A 27,060-nucleotide genomic window follows, 5' to 3' on the forward strand; every position below is an offset into this window, starting at 1 on the left:
GGTTGCCCCTCTTCCAGGCCAGCTCTCTGCTGTGGCCAGGGAGTGCAGTGGAGGATGGCCCAGCTGCTTGGGCCCTGCACACCATGGGAGACTTGGAGGGTGAACCAACGGCAAAAGGAAGACCTTTCTCTCTCTCTCTCTCTCACACTGTCCACTCTGCCTGTCAAAAAAGAAAAAAAAAAAAAAACCTTTTAATTGGAAAAGATTTTGTTTTGGTTTTTGTTTCTTATTTATTCGACAGATAGAGCTAGACAGTGAGAGAGAGAGAGAAAGAGAGAAAGGTCTTCCTTTGCTGTTGGTTCACTCCCCAAATGGCTGTCACAGCCAGCGCTGTGCCGATCCGAAGCCAGGAGCCAGGTGCTTCCTCCTGGTCTCCCATTCGGGTGCAGGGCCCAAACACCTGGGCCATCCTCCACTGCACTCCTGGGCCACAGCAGAGAGCTAGACTGGAAGAGGAGCAACTGGGACTGAAGTAGGCAAGCATATAGGTTAAAATCGATTAGGTTTATGAGCTGGAAGACCACACCATCACCACGCCCCTGCGTGACCTCATCCCCTTACCTGGCCACACCTGGGTGCACTCCAGCCAATCAGGTTAATTAACCACTCCCCTTTGAAAGTGGGTTAAAAGCCTGGGACATGGTGTGTCTGGCCCTGCTCTTTTCCCTGGCCTCTTGCCAGGAGGGGGCTTAGGGTAGCCCTGTGCCTCCCAAAGGCCACCCGCCCTAGGCTTCCAGGCCTAGATGCTCCTCCACATGGCTGGTTCCTGGTATGAACCCAGATTTACCTCTCTCTCTTAAATAAAGCTCTCACTCTCCTATGCATCTTTCTCACTGAATAAAAGCTTAAAACATAACATGCTTCTTTGTTTATCTGTGCCAGTATTTAGAATTCTTCTCTAAATATTAGGCAAGAACCCTCTCAGGCTTATTAATATTGGGGATTTATTAATAAGCATATGGTGAAATCATATGGCACCCCAAATTCTGGTGCCCCAGATAGCACTTCTGGGGAACTTTAAGGGGCCACATTTTTGTATAAGTTTTAGGGGGGTCTTCTCTGATTTCAGGACTAGAACCCAGTACCCACATGGGATGCTGGTGCCGCAGGCAGAGGATTAACCAAGTGAGCCACGGTGCTGGCCCCTGAAAAGATTTTCAAAATAAAATATTGAACCAGCCTCAAAAGAGAAAATAAAGTCAGAAATGTCTAGGAGAAAGAAGTTTAAAAGTTCCACAGTTTGCAACACTGGCTCTGCTGCAAGGTAGGGGGGCTCTGGGGAAGTGGGCTTGCTCTCCCTTCTAGAAGCAGCATTTGTCAGTCCTGCAGGTATCACAGGACTTGCCCAGGGGTCTGCAGCCACAGCAGGTGCCCTTGGCCTTGGCAGTGTCACTGCTGATGCTCCTAAAAACCACTGTCAGCACTTGTATGCTCCTCTGAGAACATCTGCCTTAGAGTACTATCTTTGAATTCCATTTTTCCATGAACTTCTTGAAGCACCCTTGTCTTGTTGCCAGGGCTCAGGGAGGGGAGTATGTGGGAGGCAGATGAGAACCAAGAGGAGGAGGACAATTTCACAGCACAGAAGCAATGCAAGGAAAATGTGCTCTAAACCACTGACGGGCTCTTCCTGTTCCTCTGTGTGGTGGTGGGGGTAGGGGTGGGGCAGAGGACATTGGCCCTGTGACACAGGGAGGCCCCCCACTTTGCTTTCATTTAAAAAATAGTTCCTGAGTGATGGGGGAAGTTCTAAAGCTGGTTCTTTCAAAAAATTATAAAGTGAGACACCATTAAAAAAAGAAAGACCTCCCTGTAGATTGTTTTGTTTTGACAGTATGCATTGAGGGATGTATGCAATTTTCAGTTGAATAAATCTACATAGGCCCACTTTCTGAACCATAAGAGCTAATTTATAAAAGTAATAGACTGATAATGAAATCACCATCACTATTAGTTTATGCTTAGAATCCATCATCTATCTGGTGGATAATACGTGCAAATCTTATTTTTTTCTGATTTTAAGAGGACATATTTTCAATTCTTTGGCATTTGAAGGAAGGTGCTTTCCTCTGTCAGGAGCCCATGATCAGAGTTAACCAATAATAACAACAACAAAACCTGCCACTGCTCGCCAAGGTGCTTACCCCCACCCTCAAAAAGGAAACTGGCAAACAATCCCCTCACTCAGGACCCCACACTCCAGCCCCAGGTCTCAGAAAGGCCCTTGACTGCTTGCACGAAGGAGAGCCACAGAGGAAATGTATCCCGATGTGCCTAGGGTATTTTTCAGGTTTGTTTTCTCTTCCAGCATTTGATCACGGGCTGGCGGACTGTTTGGGCCCGTAGAGATCCAGAGCCCACCAGCTCATGTATTTGAAAGGCATCTGTTTGTTTTGAAAATGCAAATGTGGCCTACCTCAAAGACTGACAGGCAAGAAGTGACCCACTGAGCTAAGGGGAAGGGTTTCCAGCCTGCAGCCCAGTCCCTCCCTCCATCACACAGAGCTCTCTCGCTGTCAGAACCACTTAGCCCAGCCCCTGGAATCTGGGTGGATGGCCCACAATTCAAGCAAGCAGGCTCATCGCTCAAGAATGGGCCAGGCAGAGCACCCGTCACCCAGTTTAAGGCAGCTGTGACGCAGAGCCTTTGAAATGGCGGCTCCGAGACCGAGGGCTGCCTGGAGGAGGGCCTGCAGCAGGGACACCCGGCTCCTAGCGGTGGCCGCCCAGTCCTTAGGAGGAGAAAGCCCTGGCAAGGTTAATACCCGACTTTGATCTCTGTCAAGGCATACCAGCAAGAATTAATTTACATTTCAGATGAAAAAGGTTGACAGCATGAAAAGGCATCTTGTTTCTGGTATGTGAATGTGCCCTAATAGATCGGGAATTCTGAAAGGAAGTTCTGAGGAAGCTAAAGGGATAAGCCGAGCGGCTGCTTTTATTGGGAAGGAGATGAAAGGAAAACAAATTTCAATATGTGCTGCTCTGTGGCAACATGTAGGCCAAATGCTTCCTAAATTTCAAGGGCTGCTCTTTTAAAAATATATAACATATCTTAGCAACAGCATTAAAAAGAAAAGACCAAGGGCCAGAGCTAGAAATACAAACAGATGCATCCCACAGGATCTAAATTTCAAACAAAATGATTTGTTGAAAAAATAATAAATTAGAGAATAACCTTAGAAGACAACCAGGAATGGCTATGCTAGCTACTTCCTGCAGGCTTCAACAGTAAGGGGGAGGGCCATAGCTCGGTCTTGTCCCATTCAAAACTGTCCCCCGGGTACGAGGGGAAAGCGGTCACAAGAAGATTCTGCTTTGGGAAAATCACAGCCCCAGATAGAAAAGTCAGAATGAACTGCTTTGCTGTTTAGACAAACACAACTGCCTTCCTATCCAAAGATAAGGAAAACGCCCTCAAGTAAAAGGCAACTGCTCACAAAACCGCCAAGGGCATCACCCTGTCTGTGCATCATTTTCTGGACCTGGGCGTCCACTCCTGACCAGGGTGCTGCCTACAGGGTAGAGACTCTGTCTGCTTTCGCCACACTGTGGCATCAGTGCCACCTTTGTGGCTGCCCAAGGCCCTGCAGGCTGGGTTCATGCAAGTGTGACAGGTGGGAACGCTGGCTGTGAGGCGCAGGAAGGGGGCACTTGCAAAGCTACAACAAAGGAGGTACCTTAAAGAAGCTCCTGTCTAGTTCCACTAAGCAAAATGACCCTCCCAGGATGCCTGCCCCGTGGGCACGCCAGTGCAAAGATGCAGTTGCCACTGTCCCGACATCGTGATGACAGGTACGCTCGTCTCTGTTTCCATGCAGAGTTCCTGTGACAGTAACAGAGTGCACAACGGCGATCCCTCTGAAGACGGTTTTTTCCAAATAAAGAAAGCTGGATTTGTGATTTTTTTTTTTTAATGTAGTGGACTCTGTGGATCAACCATGTATCTATGTTTGAAGTTTCTATGTTAACGCACGTTGGGCTTTGGGCCCAACTGTAAGATCAGAAATCATGGTTGGGTGGGGGGAGAAGAGGCGTGTAAGGAAGGCAGCAGTGGTGCAGGTTGAGCTGTCTCTGAGCTAAGCTGTAACCAGCACTGCATTCCCCTTCTGAGGCTTTGAAGTGGTAGAGCTTAGAATTCCTGGGGGAGGGGGTGTTAAAAATGACGCATTTGCATTTAAATGGCACCCCTACTCCCAAATATTTTAGTTGGGAATGAAGACCTCAGGTCTACTGTGGCCTAGGAGGGGTCTGAGAAGTGTTCCCGGAGCAGGGGCCCACTTGCAAAGGATGCAGCTGTTTGACTGAAGAGCTTGTTTCTAGCTTGGGGATATCTGAAATCCTACCTCCTTCCCGGCTGCTGAGTCCGCTGGCCTGGCTGCTTCTCTCTCATTCCATCTCCAATTTCTTGGGCTCCCTGAGAGCTCCTGGCATGCACAAGGGGCCTGCTCCTTCCAGATCCTCAATTAGGACCACGCAGCTTCAAATGAGGGAGGGCGCGGGGGCTGGCAGCCGCGGTGGAAGTCACATTTGCAGAGGAGCAGAGTGACCCGAGAGCCGGGCAATGGACGGATGAGCCAGTAACCGGAGCTTGCGGCCTTCAGGCTGCCAAGGGCAAGCTGGGCCCCCAGCACCTCTGTGTGCTCACTCTGTGGGGCCCACAGGACCCAGGCTAGCCACACATAGGCCTGGCTTTGGGAAACTCAAGTGGCTGGAGGGGGGGGCCCTGAGTTATTCCCCTGTGATACTGAGAGACAGGTCTTGCATATAATCAGAGAATTCCAAGGCTGAAAGCTACTTCCAGACACTTTAATCCAGTGTCCTCATTTCACAGAGGAGGAAGTGATTCTAAGGGGAAAGAGATGCGCTCAGCTGACAGCAGGAAAAGTGGACCCCACGGAACTGCCTGCGTCCAAATGCTAACTCTGCCACCCACAAGCTGTGAGACCCTGGAAGCCTTATTTCACTTCTCCGTGCCTCGGTTTCCCTTCTAGGAATCAGGACTGTACAAGTGCCTGCTCAGAACACCCTTAGCCACGTAGGACAACACATGTGACTGTCAGCCTCATCACGATCACACGGGGGTGGGGGGGCATGTCAGAACCAGAGTGAGGACCCCCACTAGAACCCTCGACCCAGCCTCGTGCTCCAGAATTATTAACCTTCCCTCTTTGCTAAGCTCACTAGAACTTAATCACAGAACATTTCAAGTGGACACTGTAGAAATGATGTTTTAATTACCTGCTTGAATATGAACAGCAGACTCCCTCCTTCTGTTGCTTATTTTCTTAAATTTCCTCCGAGCATCATATCCTCTCCAGGCTAAAAATATAAAACCATGTGCTGGGAATGACACTAATTTAGGAACGTGCCAGGGAATTGATATAAGCTGTTTTCCCCTCCAATCTATTACCCCTCGCCGCCTCCCTCCGGCTTTCTCGCTGAGCAAAATAAGCAGAGATACGTGTGCTACGGCGGAGGAGAGGGGACTGTCTGTACTCATGGCGTGCTCTGTAACATGCCTCTGAGTTGTTTTTCCAGAACACCCTGGCTTCCACTTGCGGATCACATGGTACTCCCAGCCCTGGGTGAAGTAGCTCCCTGGCATTCTAAGGGATATGGTGTGGGTTAGGAGGGCTTGCCTGGGCGGATGTGGGAAAGCCCGGGAATGGCCTCTTTCAGTAATTCTTATTTGGGAAAAAATCTATAGACATGAAAGTTGGAAGAGAGAAAAGAGTAAGAGGGGGAGTGCAGGAGGAAACTAAGAAGCACAGCACTAGCCCTGTGGGGGTGAACTCTAAAGCAGGATGATGAGGGTCCTTCAACAAGTTCAGGGACAACGGAAGTAAAAGGCAGAGTCTATTTGTAATCAATTAATTAATTTGAAAGAACAACAGAGAGAGAGAGGGAGGGATGGAGGGAGGGAGAAATCTTCTATCTGCTGGTTCACTCTCCAAATGCCCTCAACAGCCAGGGCTGGGTCAGGCCAAAGCCAGGAGCCAGGAACTCCTGTCTCTCCAACATGAGGAACAGGGACTATCCTTTGTTGCCCTCCTAAGTACATTAGCAGGAAGCTGGATTGGAAGCGGAGAAACAGGGACTCCAACCAGCACTCAGATATAGGATGCAGTTGCCCCAAGTGGCAGCCTAGCCGACTGCCCCACGTTGCCTATCTTGTGAGTTTATTTTGATGCAAAAAAAATTCTGCAATCCATGCAGTTTGTTTATAATAGCCATTTTCTACCTATTATGAAAAATAAATTGTACCAAAATAAATTCGTACTTTTAATTCAATCCCCACGAACTTCTTGAATTTCGAATAATTTTTTAAAATTGATTTATTTTTCATTTATTTGCAAGGCAGGGAGACAGAGACAGATCTCCCACCTACTGGTTCACTCCCCAGACGCCCACAACTGCGAAAGCCATTCTAGGCCGAAACCTGGAATCTCCTGGGTCTCCCATGCAGGTAACAGGGACCCAAGTACTTGAGCCACCACCGGCTGCCTCCCACAGTGAGCATTAGCAGAAAGCTGGAATCAGAAGGAGAGTTGGGACTTGAATTAGGCACTCCAGTATCAGACGTGGGCATCCCAAACAGAATCTCAACCACTATACCAGATACCCTCCCCTCCGTAAACTTTCTGGACTTCGCTCCTATGCTAAGGGAGGGGGAAATTTCCGAAGGGAAGGGAGAAGGCACAGAAGACAAAGAGGAGAGAAGAAAGAAATCAACTGACCCAGAGGGTTAAGTCCTTTAGATAAGGAGCTGAGCACGAAGCCACCTCCTAGCCCTGGGAGTAGGAGGGGCTTGGCTCCCCCACCTCAGCCTGAGCATCAGAATGCGGAAGCGCAGCTGGGGTTGCTCATGACGTCCCAGAAGGACTGAGGCGCATTGTGACTCCAGGTTAGGAGGGCACAAAGGAAATCGTCCACTCTGTTGGAGATCTGGTGCTTTCACAACGGCTGGGTCAAAGCGCAGGGGCACCAGTGCTGTGTGTGGCAAAGGTGACACAGGCATGGCATCCGAGAGGCACTGACCGGGCCAGGCGCAGGACAGCCCCCCCCGGGCGACTCTCCCCCTAGGCTCACCAGTTCCGTGAGGGATGGAGAAGCCTTCTGGAAATGGCATTAGTCATTGTACGATGGGAAACCTGGTCACGGGCTGGAAGCAGACCGTGTTTGTCATTTAAGGAGTCAGGGCCCATGGCTGCAGGAGTGGGGGTTGCCATCACGGGCCCACTCTTCCTGCCTGCATCTTCCCACCCATCACAGTGGGTGATGGGTGTTGGGTAACTGGTCTGCCTCTCTGCCTGGTTGGAGACCAAGACAGGCTTCTCATGGCTACTTGCATCCCCAGCACTCGCCCTGCCACTGCCACTTGATAACTGTTTGCTGAAACAAGGAGGAAAGAAAGAAAGGAGGAAGAAAGGGGAACAACCACAGAGAGTGACAGGTGACAGCCCCAGCACTAAATGCAATGCCAGGCTCAGGGCAGTGTTTCTCAGAAGGATTCACCTGACTGGATGGCCGTGGCCCCCTTCTCTCTCTTCTCTCGGACTCGCTTGTATCTCCTGGCCGCGAGCCAGCCCTTGGTATATGCCTGCAGCACAACCACTCTGCCCAGGACTTCTTGCAGTAGCAAATTTAATTGCTCAACATGGTAATATTTGAGAAAAACCTGAAACAAGACATTGGTTTGAGCATTACAAATAGGCCAGACACTCAATCTACTTCAGCGTTTTCTGAACGTAAATATTAAAACTGTGACCTACACAAAGTTTACAGTGGTTGGACAGGTGCTCACGTTACTGACTTCTTGGGGACAAATCCAGGTCCTCAGTGGAGCCGATCCCTGGTCACTGACTACACAGGTGCTCTGCAGGTCTGCCACCTGCCCGCCAGCAGCTCTATTTGCCCAGCGGGAGCTCCACTCTTTCCCCACAGCTTCTGGTGGCTGTGCCAAGCAACAGGGGTGACCCACGGCCAGCAGAGGCAGTTTGGAGGGAGAGGGACCCGAATGACCCACAGTGAACTAATTTCTGCTGAGGAGCAGTGGCATTGCCACCCACACATAGGCCAAGGCGGGCTTTATAGGATGTACTATCCAAACCTGGGATCCAGCAGGGACATGATGTTCTCCCAAATGAAAAGCTACACGTGACAAAACTAATAATCAGGGAATGCAATAAATAAATGCAAGATGTGTCTAAAGGAAACACAGACAAAAGTCTAAACAGGTCCATCACTGTCATTTATATGTGGTACTAGCATAACAGTGCTGACAGAGGGGACCTGCTAAAGTCAGCTCAAAGACCTCATTCTAGAAACGCTAAATGGCCCTTGGTTTAACATACAGCACAGTGAACAAAACTGCTTCATCTGATCCCAAATGTCTCTGGGCTCCTGACTCAAGACCAGCAAAGTCACTATTAGGTGGGGCCTGGCCTGCTCAGCTACACAGTTCACAGAGCTATTTATGTCGCAAGGGACAAAGGCAAACAGTAAAGCACTACAGGTGACCCTCTCAACAATAAAGAAAGTGGTACCTTTGTTTTTCCCAGAACCCAGTGTTCCAATCTGGACTTTTCCAAGATAGCAACGCAGCTCTCTTTGCTGGGAGGAGGCGTCTGATGTGCTCTGAATGCCAAGTAGTAATACCTAGGAAATAAAAGACTCAAATGAAGCACCCTCGGTCATCCTCTGATTAGTGTGATAGAATTGCTCCAAGTCCATTGATAAGCCTTGTTTTATAATAGCTAATATTTCTCCTTTTTTCCCATTTTTGTGTGAAAGGCAGAAAGAGAATGAGGGAGAGAGAGAGAGATCTCCCACCTGCTGGTTCATTCCCCAAATGCCAGCAAGAGCCAAGCTGGGTCAGGCTGAAGTCAGGAGCCCTGAACTCAACCTGGGTTCCCCACATGGGTGGCAGGGCCCAAATACTTTAACCATCACCTGCTTCCTCCTAGGAAATGAATTATCAGGGAGCTGGATTGGGATGTGGAGCCAGGACTCAAACCCAGGCACCCTGCTAACGGAATATGGGCACCTCCAATGGCAGCTTAACTGCTACTTCAAATGTCTGCCCCATAAATATTTCTTAAGCTCCAACAATAATACACTAGCTAGTGAAAGATACATAATGTATGCTTGTTAACTTGGCTGCTATGTACTTTTATGTTTTCTATATGTATATTTTCTTTAACTGTTGCTTTGTTAATTCATAATCAACACAGGCTTGATTCCTGCATGCAGAATCAAAATCTCTAATCCTTTTAGAAAGCTGAAATTCAGACAGAGACAGCTTCCCTGGTGAAACTCACAATTTAAATGTTAATATTACTATTACAAAAATAATTCAAATCCTACTGTGCATATTTTGACTCGGCTTTGAAAAGTCCCATCTGAAGTCATTTGTAGATAGCAAAAATGATCACAGCCCAATGCTACTGATTCTCCCTGGGAGCCACACGTCTTCCTCATGGTCTACAGCAGATAGGTTTCCTCGATGCAACCACCAAAACCACATTTGTTTTCTTAAATTACTTCATTTTTTTGTGAACTTCTGAACTTTCAGATCAAAGAGTTTCTGGGTAGATTCAAAGACATCCACTGGAAGGAAGGAAAAATCTCTTCTCTTCATCCAGTCTCGGTTCATGGCTGAGGTCCCTATCACAAAAGACAGACTAACAAGAGAGAAGCACACAGAACGTATTGAAGTTTCACATGACAGAGGAGCCTTCCTGAAGAAATGAAGACCCAAAGACACCACTAAACCTGTGTATTTTTACGCCAGGGTTGCTGAAGATGTGAATAGTTCTGGAAACAGAGTGATCAAATGGTGACACACGGGGCTGTGTGCGGGGAGAGTGGGATTTAGCTGGGTCTTTCTGTTTGGTTTCCTTTCCATGTCCCTGTGTCTTCAGCAACAAGGATATTCCCTTTCTGTGGGTATAGGGAGTGCACCTCTCACTTGAGAATCTTTTTTTTTTTTTTTTTTTTTTTTTTTTTTTTTTTTTTTTTTTGACAGGCAGAGTGGACAGTGAGAGAGAGAGACAGAGAGAGAAAGGTCTTCCTTTGCCGTTGGTTCACCCTCCAATGGCCGCCACGGCCGGCGTGCTGCGGCCGGCGCACCGCGCTGATCCGATGGCAGGAGCCAGGAGCCAGGTGCTTTTCCTGGTCTCCCATGGGGTGCAGGGCCCAAGCACCTGGGCCATCCTCCACTGCACTCCCTGGCCATAGCAGAGAGCTGGCCTGGAAGAGGGGCAACCGGGACAGAATCCGGCGCCCTGACCGGGACTAGAACCCGGTGTGCCGGCGCCGCAAGGTGGAGGATTAGCCTATTGAGCCACGGCGCCGGCTTCACTTGAGAATCTTAAGACGCGCTTCAGGGGAAGGTCAGAAAAGCCTTCCTAGGTTCTGTGATGCCATCACTACTGAAACCCAGCTCCTCTACGATGCCTGGGATGCAGATGCTAGACCGCGGGGTCTCCGTCCCCCAGCCTCTTCCCTTAGCTCAAAGTTTCCCTGTGCTGTTTTTAAAATCAACTCAAAGAATCAAGGGAGCGAGGTAGCCTATGGCCCTATAAACTCCCAAATCACTGGTTCTAATCACCAAGAGTCCTGAGATCATTTCTTTCTCCAACGGATAACGTCTTAATGGTCACTCTTGTCTTGAAGGATTTCTCTGCCAGGAACTCCAGACCCAGAGTAAAAAGTAACTACCACCAGCAGGTAGCTCCTAGACAGACTGAAGCCCACTTTGCCATCATAAAATCTCCCTAAAAGACATGGTATTGATGACCAACTGAAGGAGGGTCACGAGCACTGCAGACCAACCAGGACCCTGGACATGAGCTGCACATGCACCTCTGAGCCCCAAGGTCAATCTGTAAGAAACCCAAGCCCCTAACCCCCAGGGAGCCCCGGAACTGACAGCTGCCTGGCTCCTGGCTCTGCGCTTTGTATTCGACACCTCTGTTTTCCTACCACCAAAGTCAGTGATTGGCTATCTGTGCGTAAGGTGAGTGGACCCAGTTTTGCGGGGTTCCATAACAACTCTTCAGCTAGTTTTAGGGGTTATTCTGTATCACTACTAATAGGATATTTTCCTCCTCTTTCCCTTGTTCTTTATTCTCTGTTTTTAATTTATTCATTTTCCTTTTATTTGAAAGGCAGAGAGACAGAGGAAGATCTTCCATCTGCTTATTCACTCCCCAAATACCTGCAACAGGCAGGGCTAGGAGTCAGGAGTCAGAGGCTCAGTATTGGTCTCCCATGTGTTTGGCAGGGACCCAGGTACTTGCGCCATCATCTGCTGCCTCCCAGGGTGCACCTTAGCAGGAAGTGGATTAGAAGTGGAGCTGGGACTCAAAACCAAGCACTGGTATCCCAAGTGGTATCTTAACCACTGCAGCAAACACCTGCTCCACTCCGTTGTTTTAAAAATATAATTTGTTGGGGATGGCACTGTGGCACAACGGGTTAACGCACTGGCCTGAAGTGCCAGCAGCCCATATGGGTGCTGGTTCAAGTCCCGGCTGTTCCACTTCCAATCTAGCTCTCTGCTATAGCCTGGGAAAGCAGTAGAAGATGGCCGAAATCCTTGGGCCCCTGCACCCATGTGGGAGACCCAGAAGAAGCGCCTGGCTCCTGGCTTCGGATCAGAGCAGCTCTGGCCATTGCGGTCAGTTGGGGAGTGAACCATCAGATGGAAGACCTCTCTCTCTGCCTCTCCTCTCTCTGTGTAACTCTTTCAAATAAATAAATATTAAAAAGTATATATAATTTATTGAATATGTTTTCCTTTTATAAAATCTTACCATAGTTCTTGTTTAGAAAACTTACAAGGATTTTTTTCTTTACTGCCACCCATAATTAAATTCAACCCCTTGAATGCTCAAAAATAAACTTAATTTCCTTGTCAAAGGATTTCTCTGACATTCCTTAGATAAAATTAATCTGTTATTTTAAAATTACTTTTAAAAATAGAAGTATTTTTACTTTTTGGAAAAAAAAATCATCAAAATATGAAACATGTTCCCTTCTTGCTGCTAAATATATCCCTATCTTTCTGTTTATAGAAAAATAAACCTTGCGGCGCCGGCACACCGGGTTCTAGTCCCGGTCGGGGCGCCGGATTCTGTCCCGGTTGCCCCTCTTCCAGGCCAGCTCTCTGCTATGGCCAGGGAGTGCAGTGGAGGATGGCCCAGGTGCTTGGGCCCTGCACCCCATGGGAGACCAGGAAAAGCACCTGGATCCTGGCTCCTGCCATCGGATCAGCGCGGTGCGCCGGCTGCAGTGGCGGCCATTGGAGGGTGAACCAACGGCAAAGGAAGACCTTTCTCTCTGTCTCTCTCTCTCACTGTCCACTCTGCCTGTCAAAAAAAAAAAGAAAGAAAGAAAAATAAACATACTTGACCAGCACATGAGTCACTGACATTATCTTTATGTTATAAGATTGTTTTACCAGGCCAGCGCTGGTAAAACTAATCCTCCGCCTTGCGGCGCCGGCACCCCAGGTTCTAGTCCCGGTCGGGTGCTGGATTCTGTCCTGGTTGCCCCTGTTCCAGGCCAGCTCTCTGCTGTGGCCAGGGAGTGCAGTGGAGGATGGCCCAAGTGTTTGGGCCCTGCACCCCATGGGAGACCAGGAGAAGTACTTGGCTCCTGCCATCGGATCAGCGCAGTACGCCGGCTGCAGCGCGCTGGCTGCGGCGGCCATTGGAGGGTGAACCAACGGCAAAAGGAAGACCTTTCTCTCTGTTTCTCTCTCTTACTGTCCACTTTGCCTGTCAAAAAAAAAAAAAAAAAAAAAAAAAAAAAAAAGATTGTTTTACCAAAACAAAAGATGGTTTTACAAGTCAGGATAGAATGCTGGAAATATCTGCGTTGAGAGATCCTGGGATGAGTCTCAGGGTCCGAGTCTCTCTTCCTACCTTTGGAGAGGAAGGCAGCAACTCTCAGACCCCTGCATGGTGGCCAGGACTAGCTGATGCCAGGTCATTTGGCTAAGCTCAGGAACGGCTCACAGATGTTTTCCTGAGCCGCGTGGGAGGAGGGACAGCACGGAGTTACACTCAGTCCTGTCTGGGTAGCTCATTGCACCAGCGTATGTAGGTTCTTCTGCCCAGTTTCCCCAGGATTGTCACTTCAGTCTTAACTTTTCTGAACTGGCTTTAGTCAAGGCAAAAAGGTGTGTCCTGGTATACACGGCGATGGGAATAGATGGTACATCCATATGGGGTGAGTGTCCTGAGAAAGTTGAGGTACACATTAACTGAAGGTGTAAAAGTCAGTGGCTGAACTGGGATTTCCTATACATTTAGGCAAGGCCATTTATAATCTGGGCTCCCTTGGCATTAAGCAGCCTAGGCTTGCTTATGGTAAATGCTCAATGCAATTGGTAAGGAAGTATTTATAGAGAACCTACTGAATGACCAGCACCGTGCAAGACAGAGGATGCAGGATGGGTTCCAGGTTGTATTTTTCAGGCATCTGTGATATTCGTTCTAAGTAGGGAGACTGTGTCTTGAACTAATGTAAGTATTAGAACTTAACTTTTGTAGCCTTTCAACTCAAACCTCTTAATTTATGATGATACAATTCATGTATGGCTGAATTCCAGAAGATATAGGTAAAATAACTATGAAGATGTTAAGTTCCTTAGTTCCTTCCTTCCTTCCTTCCTTCCTTCCTTCCTTCCTTCCTTCCTTCCTTCTCTCTCTCTCTCTCTCTCTCTCTCTCTCTCTCTCTCTCTTTCTTTCTTTCTTTCTTTCTTTCTTTCTTTCTTTCTTTCTTTCGACAGGCAGAGTTAGTGGAGAGACAGAGAGAAAGGTCTTCCTTTTTCCGTTTGATTTGCTTTTCCTTTTTCCGTTGGTTCACCCCCCCAAATGGCCGCTATGGTCTGTGAGCTGTGCTGATCCGAAGCCAGGAGCCAGGTGCTTCTCCTGGTCTCCCATGCGGGTGCAGGGCCCCGGTACTTGGGCCATCCTCCACTGCCCTCCCAGGCCACAGCAGAGAGCTGACCTGGAAGAGGAGTAACCGGGAGAGAACCGGTGCCCCAACCGGGACTAGAACCCAGAGTGCCGACGCCACAGGCAGAGGATTAGCCTAGTGAGCCGCGGCGCCAGCCTCAGAGGTTAAATTTCAAAAAATATTGAAGAAACAGACAAGTGGTATGCCCATAGTTATCGAGTCAGAGAAGCAGTATATGTTTCTTCGATGGAGTATTTTGGATTCTAGTAGGTATCGTGGTGAAAAAGCATTTAGAGCTCCTGTTTGCATCAGCGTAAAGGCTTAACTGAGCCGGCGCCGCGGCTCACTAGGCTAATCCTCTGCCTAGCGGCGCCGGCACACCGGGTTCTAGTCCCGGTTGGGGCGCCGGATTCTGTCCCGGTTGCCCCTCTTCCAGGCCAGCTCTCTGCTGTGGCCAGGGAGTGCAGTGGAGGATGGCCCAGGTGCTTGGGCCCTGCACCCCATGGGAGACCAGGAAAAGCACCTGGCTCCTGGCTCCTGCCATCGGATCAGCGCGGTGCGCCGGCTGCAGCGCGCCGGCCACGGCGGCCATTGGAGGGTGAACCAACGGCAAAGGAAGACCTTTCTCTCTGTCTCTCTCTCACTGTCCATTCTGCCTGTCAAAAAAAAAAAAAAAAAAAAAAAAAAAGGCTTAACTGAACAGAATCAAGTGGAGATTATTGCCAATAGGAGGGTCTTTTGGGGAGATCAATTCCACTCCCTTCCTGAAACCGCTGGATGAGTTAAATGAGCAGAAGACATGTAGTAGCAAAATAATAATATAAAGGTCTATCTTGAAGGTCTGGACTCTTGAGGACATTGAGTCATCCAGTTCTTCCCTGAGATGCCTCTTCCTGAGATGCCTCTTGTAGATAGAATTTATCATGCAGATAGGGGTATGAGCACTGAGTGAAGCCTCAGAAGAGATTTGTTTCTGTCAGAATGGAAAAAGGGGCAGAGTCCCTTTAAGAATGGACAGAGTGCTTGCCTCCTCCCAGAGGCTGCATGTAGCAGCATTTAGTTTTCTAACGTTAGCACTCCTGACAAGGTTATCAATCCCTACCCCTCTAATGGACTTCATCCTTGCCTCTGATTGGTTGTTATTCCAACCTCTGATTGTTATACCAGCCCTCTGATTGGTCATCAGCTGTTATTCTGCTTCTTCCCTGATTGGTTAAAGCTAGGTAGTCACTTTGTGTGTAAAAGACCCAAATGGCAAATTTCATGGGCAATTCTTTCCTTGGAGCCCCCTCCTGACTGCTCTTTGCTTTGCTAGCTTAAAAAAAAGAAAGAGGGCCGAAGCGGCTCAATAGGCTAATCCTCTGTCTGCCGGCGCCAGCACCCAGGAGTTCTAGTCCCTGTTGGGGCCCCAGATTCTGTCCCGGTTGCCCCTCTTCCAGGCCAGCTCTCTGCTGTGGCCCGGGAGTACAGTGGAGGATGGTCCAAGTGCTTGGGCCCTGCACCTGCATGGGAGACCAGGAGAAGCACCTGGCTCCTGGCTTCGGATCAGCACAGTGCGCCGGCCGCAGCGGCCATTGGGAGGTGAACCAATGGAAAAAGGAAGACGTTTCTCTCTGTCTCTCTCTTTCACTGTCCACTCTGCCTGTCAAAAAAAAAAAAAAAGGAAGAAAGAAAGAAAAAGACCCCCAAAAAGAAGAGCTCTGTCTCTAATCATGGGTAAGTTGGGTAAGTCACTCACCTCTCTGTACCTAAATTCTGACATATGGGAATAGGAACCAATAAGTGAGACTTAACTCTTTTTTGGAGAGGGAAGGATATAGAAGGCCCAAGACTATAAAATTTGATAAAAGCTATATACATTCTATTTTGGAAAATACTGTAAACACAATACATCGCACACAATGTCAAGGGATCCACAAACTTCTGAAGGCCTCCCAGTGACCTAAGAATCCTCCTTGCTCCAGAATTCTATGGCAGGTAATACATTTTCTAAGATCTCATTTTATGAAACCACTTAGGCAATCAAAACAGTAAATATCAAGTTGAAAAATATCTCCGCTCAAAAACACTGTTCAGTTTTCTGACATGTTTTGTTGTATGGAATTCAGGCTATTCAAGGAAGAGCCTTTAATAACAGGCAAAAAATGATCTGTGGAATGTCAATAAAAGCAACAGACAACTAGAGATACATCCTCCTACATTTACATTATAGAACCATACACTAGAAGAGTTTGAAAGGTTCTAGGATATGTTAGCTTTCTACTGCTGCATAACAAATTATCTCAAAATTCAAAACAGGTATTTACCATCTCAAGATTTCAAGGGGTCAAGAATTAGGGAGCTTATCTAAGCAGTTATGGCTTAAGGTCTGAGATTAGTCAAATTGGCAGCCCCTTCTGTAATTCTCTGAAGCCTTGACCCAGGCTGGAGGATTCTTCTTTCCTTGTCTTTGCCTTGCCTCCCTTCTTTCCTCTCTTCCTTTCTTCCCTTTCTCCCTCTTTTTCTGTCTCTCTCTTTCTTTCTCCCTTTCTCTTCCTTTTTTTTTTTTTAACTTATTTATTTGAAAGGCAGAGTTATAGAGAGGTAGAAGCAGAGAGAAAGAGAGAGGTCTTCCATCCACTGGTTCACTGCCCAGATGAAAGCAATGGCCAGAGCTGTGCTGACCCGAAGCCAGGAGCCAGGAGCTTCTTCCAGGTCTCCATGCGGGTGTAGGGGCCCAAGGACTTGGGCCATGTTCCACTGCTTTTCCAGGCCATAGCAGAGAGCTGGATCAGAAGTGGAGCAGCCAGGACTTGAACAGGTGCCCATATGGGATGGCGGCACAGCACTGGCCCTTGGAGGATTGATTTCTAAGATGATTCAACAACATAGCTTTTGGCAGGAGGCCTTAGTTCCTCATTGGCTGTTGGGAGGACACCCCAGTTCCTCATTGGCTGTTGGGAAGAGGCCTCAGTTCCTTGTTACACAGGCCTCTCCAGAGAATTGCTTGAGAATCTTCATCACATAAAGGATGGCTTTCCTCAGAATAAAAGATCCCAGAGGAAGACAGCAAGATTTCACAATGCTTTTATGATCTAGCCTTAAAAGTGACACATAATCTCTTCTTCCATTTTTCTTCTCTTAAGATTTAACTAATTAGTTAATTAATTTATTTGAAAGGCAGAGTTACAGAGAAGCAGAGGCAGAGAGAGAGACAGAGTCTTCCATCCGCTGGTTCATTCCCCGGATAGCCGCAACAGCTGCAGCTGCGCTGATCCAAAGCCAGGAGCCAGGAGCATCTTCCGGGTCTCCCACTTAGGTGCAGGGGCCCAAGGACTTGGGCCATCCTCTGTTGCCCTCCCATGCCATGGCAGACAGCTGGATCTGAAGTGGAGCAGCCAGGACTCAAACCGGCGTCCATATGGGATGCCGGCACAGCAGGCAGTGGCGTTACCTGCTACGCCACAGCGCCGGCTCCCTTCCATGTTTTCTTATTCATTAGAAGTAAGTCACTAAGATAACAATCAATGAGAGACAAATTAGTTTCTACCCCTTGAAGAGAGGAATATTAGATAATTTTTAGATGCTGTCATATTTTTAAACCACTACAAATGATATCTCTGGAGCATTAAGTCTTCTTTATCCTGATATAGAAAACCACTCTCAGTGATATGAAATGACTTATCCAAGAAGACAGAAAGTAAATGACAAAGGCAAGCATTATTATCTAGGTCTCTTGACTTCTACATCATTGATTAAAAAAAAAAACTGATATGATTTCAGCTAATAAAGTTTAACTTTTTTTGATGAAAAGGTGTACATTAAATGCCACTTCTTGCCAGAAAAGGTTGATTTGCCTACATAAAAATACAAACCTGGGGCCAGCATTGTGGCGCAGCCTGCAACACCTGTTAAGTGTTGTTAAGCCACAGCCTGCAACACCTGCATCCCATATGGATGCTGGTTGGTGCCCTGGCTGCTCCACTTTAAACCTAGCTTCCTGTTAATGCATTGAGAAAGCAACAAAAGATGGCCCAAGTTCATGGAACCTGCGCCCACATTAGAGGTCCCAGTGAAGCTCCCAGCCCTGGCCATTGCTGCCATATGGGAGTGAACCAGCAGATGGAAGGTCTCTCTCTGTTTCTGCTTCTACCTCTGTCTTTCATATAAATAAAATACATCTTTATTAAAAAAAGAAAATGCATTCAACAAATATTCACTTGGTTTAAAAAATACAAATTTTTCTACATAAAAAAATTGGACATTTGGGAAGCATTAATCTCCTTTGACTTCATGTTTGTTTAAGTACAGTGGTCTTTCCATGTTACTCTTTATTATGCGTTCCACATAAGGGCTCAACAGAATGCTGTTGCTTGGAATAGACACATTCCTCATCAAATTGATTCGGTGAATTTCTTGGCTCACCTAAAAAGCTTATTTAACCTTTTAACTTGAAGAAAATTAGCTTTGATGCAGAAAGGGCATTCTCTTTTGCTTTTCCTCACAGTCCTTTCTTGCGCTCTTTAGAGAAAATGAAGACAATCTCTGATAAGACAAAAAAGAGAAACAGAGCCTTTGTTAAATAAACCTAAGTTCTCCTATGAGACTGGTCCATCTTGGAAGGGGGAAGACTTTTTGGTCTTGTTAATGGTTCCACTCTGTGGAGTGGGAGGGAAACTGATCTAAGAAACTGTAATGACCAAACATTGCCCTTCCAGGATGAAGCCAGAGACAAAGATGATCAGGTGCCCAAGAACCTCTAGTCTTTGCTTCTAAGACAGCAGGACTTTAAAGAGAGAGCAGAGGGGTAGAAGATACTGACAAAAGTATGAAGACGGATTGAAGAGGAAGGTGTCCCTGGACACCATTCAGGATGGGCTCTGTATCAACCAAGAGGCAAATTCATCCAAAGGATTTGAAATGGTGAGAAATGCTGGATACTTTGTGTGTTCTAATCATCTGCTAGTGAGGGGAGGTTCTTCTCTTTCTTGTAAAGAGTCAGACTTGGTCTTTTCCAGACACACTGTGGGCACAACTGAACTTATACTTCAAGGACCAAACTTCAGACCCTACCACCATGGGTTGGAAGACACACAAGGCAGATAGAATTTGGAGGGCAGAATACTAGACAAGAGGTAAAAAACGAGGGAACCTAGAAGATCTAGGGAAGATCTGAAGTATTCAGTAGAGTTCTGATTAGCATATGTGTAAGAGGAAACCACTCAAGACTGGGGAATGAACTATCTGGAGAATTAGAGGAAGCAGTGCCTGGTGCTCACATCAGGCTGGAAATGGTGCCTGTTCCTCCAAGCCAAATGGCTAACAGCATGATTCACAGGACAATGGGGAGAGTACTGAGGATCTTGCTTCACTAATGAGGAAATACTAGTCAAAAACACAGCTCTGTTTCCACCTATAAAACTTGAAAGTGAGACCCAGAAGGATACAATGTTTCCAAGTAATTTAACTGCATTCCAGACCAAAATACAAAGGCATTTATGAGGAAACAAAAATATCTAGCATCTAAAAACATAAGATTAGTATTACTGGGCATCTAGTCAAGACTACCAGATATGCAGGAAAATATGACCCATAATGACGAGAAAAATCAACCAAGCAAAATGGATCTGAAAGTAACAAAGTAGTAAAATTAACAGAGAACACTGGAAATGTTATTTTAATTATATTCCAAATATTGGAAAAATTTAGTAGAGAAAGATACAGAAAAGACCTAAAAAGAATTTTTTAAATCAAGTCTGTGATATTTGATTGAAAAATGTGCAAAATAGAGTTAGCAACAGGTGAGATACTGCAGATAAAAAGATTAGTGATCTCGAATGTATGACAGTAGAAAGCATACAAAATGGGGGGCCAACGCTGTGGCATAGCTGGTAAAGCCACTGCCTGCAGTGCCGGCATCCTATATGGGTACTGGTTTGAGTCCTGGTTACTCCACTTCAGATCCAGCTCTTTGCTATGTCCTGGGAAACCAGTAGATGATGGTCCAAGCCCTTGGTCCCCTGCAGCCACGTGAGAGACCCGGAAGAAGCTCCTGGCTCCCGGCTTTGGATGGGCGTAGCTCTGGCCGTTGCGGCCATCTGGGGAGTGAACCAGCGGATGGAAGACTTCTCTTTCTGCCTCTGCCCATCTGTAACTCTGCCTTTCAAATTAAAAAAAAAAAAAAAAACAAAAACAAAAAAAACCTGTGGGATACAGCAAGAGCAGTATTAACAGGGAAGATTATAAAAAAAAATTAAAAAGAAAGTATACAAAATGAAACACAGAGGAAAAATAAAAAAATAAAAAGAACATTAGTGAGCAAACTGTTGAAATCTTTACTTAATGTATGCTAAACTGATCTTCTGTATATAAAGAGAAACGAAAATGAATCTTGATGTGAATGGAAGGGGAGAAGGAGTGGGAAAGGGGAGGGTTGCGGGTGGGAGGGACATTATGGGGGGGAAGCCATTGTAATCCATAAGCTGTACTTTGGAAATTTATATTCATTAAATAAAAGTTTGAAAGCAAAATAAATAAATAAAATAAAATAAATTAAAAAAAAAGAACATTAGTGAGATTTCAAGTGACCTTAATATGTGCAATTGGATTCCTTAGAGGGGAGGAGGAAAAAGAAGGGGACAAAAGAAATGTTTGAATAAATAATGGTTAAAATACTTCTAAACTGAGTGAAAACTATAGAGCAACACATCCAAGAAACTCAATGAATTCTACACAAAACAAATGTCCAAGAGAACCATACCAAAAGGAGTTCAAGCCAAATTGTTCAACATTCGTGATAAAGGGAAAATCTTAAAAGCGACCAATGAAAAAAGACATGTTATATATACAGGAACAAGGATAAATATGACAGCAGAATTCTCAACAGAAACAATGCAAGTGAGAAGACAGTGGATGTCAGCTTTGTTGTTACAGTAACAGAACATCTGAGGCGATTAACTTATAAAGAGAAAAGCCTTATTTGGCTCACAGTTTTGAAAGTTTCAGTCCAAGACTGGGCAGTTCCACTGGTTTGGTCTCTGGTGAAGATAGCAGATGGCATTGGCAAAGCTCATATGGAGGAAGGATCACATGGCAAGCCAGGAAGCAGACAGAGTGGGTGGGCCCAAACGGGGGCTTTTATAACAGCCTTCTCATGAGAATTCCCTTCCTTAGGCATCTCCACAAGGGTCTAAGGGCCTCCCAGTAGGACTCACCTCGTAAAATTTCCACCATCTCCTCCACCTGAGGGCCAAGCATTTGTAGTACATTCAATATCCAAACCATCAGAGTGAACCAAATCTTTAAAGTACAGATAAAAAGAAAATTCTATACCCAGTAAAAGTATCTTCCAAATACAAAGGCAAAATAAAGACTTTTCAGTCATGCAAAAACTAAATAATTCATTTCCAGAAGACTTGCAGTTTGAGACATGTTAAAGGAAGTCCTTAATGTTGAAGGAAAATAACACCAGGAGGAAATATGGATCTACATAAAGGAAAGAAGAGTACCTTATAAGAACTATGTTGGTAAAATAGAAGATGTTTTTCTTATTATTTAATATCTCCTTAAAATATACTTGGCTATTTTTTTTAAAAAGATTGATTTATTTGAAAGGTAGAGATACAGGGAGAGAGGGAGAGACAGAGAGAGACATCTTGCATCTGATGCTTCACTTTCCAAATTGCCACAATGACCAGGGCTGGGCTAGGCCAAAGCAGGAGCATGGAACTCCATCTGGATCTCCCTTGTGGCTGGTACAGGCCCAAGTAGTTGGGCCAGTTTCTGCTGCTTTCCGGTGCATTAATAAGGAGCTGGATTGGAAGTGGAGCAGCTGGGACCCCAACCAGCATTCATATGGGATACCAGCATTTCACTTGGTGACTAAACCTGCTGTGCCACAAGGCCAGGCCCCAATATTTGACTATTTAAAGAAAAAATAATGTATGAGAGTACTTCAAAAAGTTTAAGGAAAATAGAATTAAAAGTTTTAGTGCAAAAAACTAAAATCCATGCATATGAATGATCTTAAAAAAACTCATAAAAATACGTATTATGAAAAAAAACATAGAATTTTTGTACCAAAAAATAAACCTATATTTTAATTCAATTTTTCTGTAGATTTTTGAGGTAGCCTCACATTGTGGAGTTTAATAACACATGGTTAAGTGACTTGTATGACAACAACAGTGTAAAAGTCAGGGGAAATTGTAGTAAATTACTGTAAAAATTTTATATTACATGTGAAGTGATATAATATTTCTTGAAGGAAGGATAGAATAAATTAAAGCTGTGTACTATACATCATAAAGCAGGCCCTAAAATAACAATATAAAGAGTTGCGGCTAATGGGCCAACAAAGAAGATAAAGTAAATCTACAAAATAATAAATGTGAAGAGAACAGGAAGAGGAGGAACAAAAAGGAGGAAAAGGAGACAAAGAACAGATGAGGTTCATAAAAACAAATAGCAAAATGATGGACTGAATGAATAATGATGCTAAGTGTAAATGGTTTGGGTGGGTGTTTAGCCTAGCATTAAGATGCCTGCATCCCCTAATGGACTGTACAGGTTCAAGTCCTGGTTCTGCTCCCAATTCCAGGTTCCTGCTAATGTGCATCTTGAGAGGCAGCAATGGGGACTCAATTAGCCGCATCCCTGCCTGCCACCATGTGGGAGACCTGGATTGAGGTTCTGGCTCCCACTTTTGGCCCAGACTGGTCTTGGCTGTTGTGGCATTTGGGAAATGAGCCAGCAGATGGGCACGTGCTCTGTGTCTGTTTCTCTCTGTGTCTTTCAGTCTCTGACATAAAGGGATAAACACATAAAAATTTTAAAATGTAAATGGTCAGAACACTCCAATCTAAGGGCAGAAAGTTTTAGACTAGATAAAAAGGAAAATGCAACCATATGCCACTTACAAAATGCACAAATATAATGATACACACTGGTAAAGGAAACAGATACACCATACTCACCCTAGTTAAATGAAAATGGGACTTTATGTGGTATCATCAGAGAAAATGGATTTCAGTGACAAAAGCAAACAACCAAGTAAGCAAACAAAGAAACCTACCAGCAATAAAATAGGTTATCATATAGTGATAAAGAGGCCAATTAACCAGAGGACCCAAAAATCCTAAACATTTTTGTTCCTAATAATACGATGTGAAAACAGATAAAGTAAAACTGATTGTACTATAAAGAGAAATAGAAAAGTTTACAATTATAATCAGAGATTTTAATACTCCTTTCCAAACATTAATAGAACAAGTAGGCAGAAAATCATCAAAGATACAGAAGACTTGAACAACCAATTTGACTTAGTGGACTTTTGTAGCACATGCCACCAATAACAGAATGCACAGTCCTTTAATTGTACATGAAATGTTTACCACGATCGACCATACGCTGGGTTATAAAATGTAATAAAAAGTACTCAAATTACACAAGTGCATCTCCAAACACAGTGGAATTAAATTAGAACTCAACAAGATATCTATAAAATTTCAAATATAATGAACAGATTTCTAAATCACACACAGGTCAAACTGAGAAACCAAAGGGGTACTTTTACTTGAATGAAAATGAAAACACAACCTTTCAGAATTTGTGAGACACAACTAGAGTAGTACTTAGAAATTTATACCATCAGGGCCAGCATTGTGGCACTGTGGGTTAGCTTGCTGCCTGCAGCGCTAGCATCCCATATGAGCACCAGTTCAGGTCCAGGCTGCTCTACTTCCAATCCAGCTCCTTACTAATGCACCTGGGAAAGCAGTGGACGATGGCCCAAGTCCTTCGGTCCCTGTACCCATGTGGGAGATCTGAAAGAAGTTCCTGGCTCTTGGCTTTGGCCTGGCCAAGCTCTGGCTGTTGCAGCCACTTGGGGGAATAAACCAGAGGATGGAAAATCTCTCTGTCTGTGTGTGTGTCTCTCTCTGTAACTCTTCCTTTTGAATAAATAAATAAATCTTTAAGGAAAAAAAAAACAAAATTTATAGTATCAAACACCTATCGCAGGAAAGAAAGATGGTTTAAATAAAATGACCTCAACCCCTACAATAAGAAATTAGAAAAAGAATAACAAATTAAGCCCAAAGTAATCAGGGGAAAGGAAATAATAGAGATCAAGGGAGAAATTAGTGAAGTAGAAAATGGGAAAACAATGAAATCAAAAGCTAATTCTTTAGTAAAATAAAAATTAAAAAAAAAACAAAACAAGTACTTTGTCATATACTATTACAGCAAAAGCAAAATAGATTACTGTTTTTGCTTTTAGCTGAAATAAAAAATATTCAATAGAACTAATGCACTAACACTAATGACATTTTGAAGTCCCACTGGATAAAGCTTATTGTAAGTGATTTACAAACAATCACAAAAATGTTAATATACGATTAACATAGTATCATTGATTAAGTTTTCCAAGTGGACCTTGAATTATAGAATAAAAATATAAGCCAAAAAAAACCACTGGGTTCTTTGAGACAGTTAATAAAATTGCTAAACCTCTAGCCATACAAATAAAGAAAAAAGAAGACACAAATTACCAATACTAAGTATGAAATTGTTGGTATTCCATAGATCCTACAGATATTAAAAGGAAAAGGGAATATTGTGAATAAATTTATACTATACAACAAGCTGAAAAGAAAAGGTATATGGCCTCAATAAATGAGGAAAAACATCTGACAAAATCTAACATTCAATTCTTTATCTCCTTTTAAAAATTCTATTTTTTATTTAAGATTTATTTATTTGAAAGTCAGATCTACAGAGAGAGAGAAAGACAGAGAAAGATCCCCAGATGGCAGCAATGGCCAGTGCTGGGCCAGGCCAGAGCCAGGAGCTTGTTCAGCATCTCCCACATGGGTGGCAGGGGCCCAAGCACTTGGACCACCTTTTTGCTGCTTTCCAAGGCGCATTAGCAGGGAGTGGAATCAGACATGGACCAGCCTGGACTCAAACCGGTGCCCAAAAGGGTTGCCAGCATCACAGGCAGCAGCTTTACCTAAGCTGCAGTACCGGCCCCCTAACTATTTTTAAAGAATTTATTAGTATATTAGATTCTCAAGGTCACTGTAAGTACATGATAATTACTACAAGACAATTCTTAACATTCAATTCTTGTTAACAATTTAAAAAAACCGAGGGGCTTGCGCTGTGGCATAGTGGGTAAAGCTGCCACCTGCAGTGCTGGCATCTCATATGGGCACCGGTTTGACTCTTGGCTATTCCTCTTCCAATCCATCTCCCCTGCTGATGTGCCTGGGAAAGCAGTAGAAGATGGCCCAAGTGTCCGGGGCCCCCACACCTGTGTGGGACACCCAGAAGAAGCTCCTGGCTTTGGGTTGGCCCAGCTCTAGTCATTGCAGCCATTTGGGGAGTGATCCAGCAAATGGAAGACCTCTCTCTCTCTCTCTGCTTAATAAATAATTTGTTAAAAAAAAAAAAAAGAAAAGAAAAGAAAGAGAAAGAAAGAGAGGCCGGTGCTTGGCTCAGCGGGTTAACGCCCTGGCCTGAAGCGCCGGCATCCCAATTGGACGCCGGTTTGAGACCCAGCTGTTACACTTCTGATCCAGCTCTCTGCTATGGCCTGGGAAAGCAGTAGAAGATGGCCCAGATCCTTGGGCCCCTGCACCTGTGTGAGAGACCCGGCAGAAGCTCCAGGCTTCTGGCTTTGGATCGGTGCAGCTCCGGCCATTGCGGCCAATTGGGGAGTGAACCAGCAGATGGAAGACACACACACTCTCTCTCTGTCTCTCTCTCTCTACCTCTCCTCTTTCTGTGTAACTCTGGCTTTCAAATAAATAAATAAGTCTTTTAAAAAAAAGAGAGAGAGAGAGAGAGATGGCCAGCGCCACAGCTCACTAGGCTAATCCTCCGCCTGGGGCGCCGGCACACCAGGTTCTAGTCCCGGTCAGGGCACCGGATTCTGTCCTGGTTGCTCCTCTTCCAGTCCAGCTCTCTGCTGTGGCCTGGGAAGGCAGTGGAGGATGGCCCAAGTGCTTGGGCCCTGCACCCCATGGGAGACCAGGAGTAAGCACCTGGCTCCTGGCTTCGGATCGGCGCAGCGCCGGTCCTAGCAGCCATTTGGGGGGTGAACCAACGGAAGAAAGACCTTTCCTCTCTGTCTTTCTCTCTCTCTCTCTCTCTCACTAACTCTGCCTGTCAAAAAAAAAAAAAAAAAGAGAGAGAGCGAGAGAGAGAAAGACCAACCGAAAACACTCTACAAGCTCAAACTAGGAAGAAACTTTTTTTTTTAAGATTTTTTTATTTATTTATTTGAAAGGCAGAGCTACAGAGAGGTAGAAAAAGAGAGAGAGAGAGGTCCACTGGTTCATTCCCTAGATGGCCACACAGCTGGAGCTGGGCTGATCTGAAGTTAGGAGCCAAGTGCTTCTTCCAGGTCTCCCAATGGGTACAGGGGCCCAAAGACTTGGGCCATCTTCCACTGCTTTCCCAGACCATAGCAAAGAGCTGGATCAGAAGTGGAGAAGCGGGGACTCGAACCAGCGCCCATATGGGATGCCGGCACTGCAGGAGGTGGCTTTTACCCACTATTCCACAATGCCAGCCCTTCATCAATATTCTGTTCAATATTATCTCAGAGGTTCTCGCTAGTGAAGACCAGAAAAAGTAATAAAAGCATCCATATCTAAAAGGAATATGTAAAGTTATCTTAATTAGAATGTGACACAATTGTTTATGCACAAAATCCAATGTAATCTACAAAAAAGCTACCAGTTCTAATAAGTTTAGCAACTTATTAAGTTCTATTGAGTTCAGCAACATGGTAAAGATCAAAATTTTAAAAAGATAAAATAGCTGCAGGGCTGCTGCTGTGGCAGAGTGGATAAAGCTTCTGCCGGCAGTGCCAGCATCCTCTATGGGTGCCAGTTCGAGTCTTGGGGCTCTACTTCTGATCCAGCTCCCTGCTAATGCACTTGGGAAAGCAGAATATGGCCCAAATGCCTGGGCCCTTGCACCCACGTGGGAGATCTGGAAGAAGCTCTTGGCTCCTGGCTTTGGCCTAGCCTAGCCCCAGCCATTGTGGCCATCTGGGGAGTAAACCAGCAGATGGAAGATTCTCTCTCTCTCTCTCTC

At 45.4% G+C, this 27,060-nt stretch overlaps 1 protein-coding gene across 15 annotated transcripts in view; it reads right to left on the reverse strand.

The window, feature by feature from the left end:
- The window catches only part of MYO3B (myosin IIIB), a 478,997-nt gene that overhangs the window by 153,057 nt on the left and 298,880 nt on the right, over window positions 1-27,060 (reverse strand). For 12 of the 15 annotated variants that reach the window (XM_070070710.1, XM_070070712.1, XM_070070708.1 and 9 more), the window contains 3 exons: window positions 8,550-8,661; window positions 7,519-7,681; window positions 5,242-5,322 (listed from right to left, as the gene is read on the reverse strand). In XM_070070710.1, the coding sequence (XP_069926811.1) occupies window positions 5,242-5,322; window positions 7,519-7,681; window positions 8,550-8,661 (356 nt within the window). The other 3 variants (XM_070070713.1, XM_070070711.1, XM_070070715.1) reach the window with 3 other exon arrangements.

This window comes from Oryctolagus cuniculus, chromosome 3, assembly GCF_964237555.1.
Source record: "Oryctolagus cuniculus chromosome 3, mOryCun1.1, whole genome shotgun sequence".
Taxonomy (NCBI): Eukaryota; Metazoa; Chordata; class Mammalia; order Lagomorpha; family Leporidae; genus Oryctolagus; species Oryctolagus cuniculus.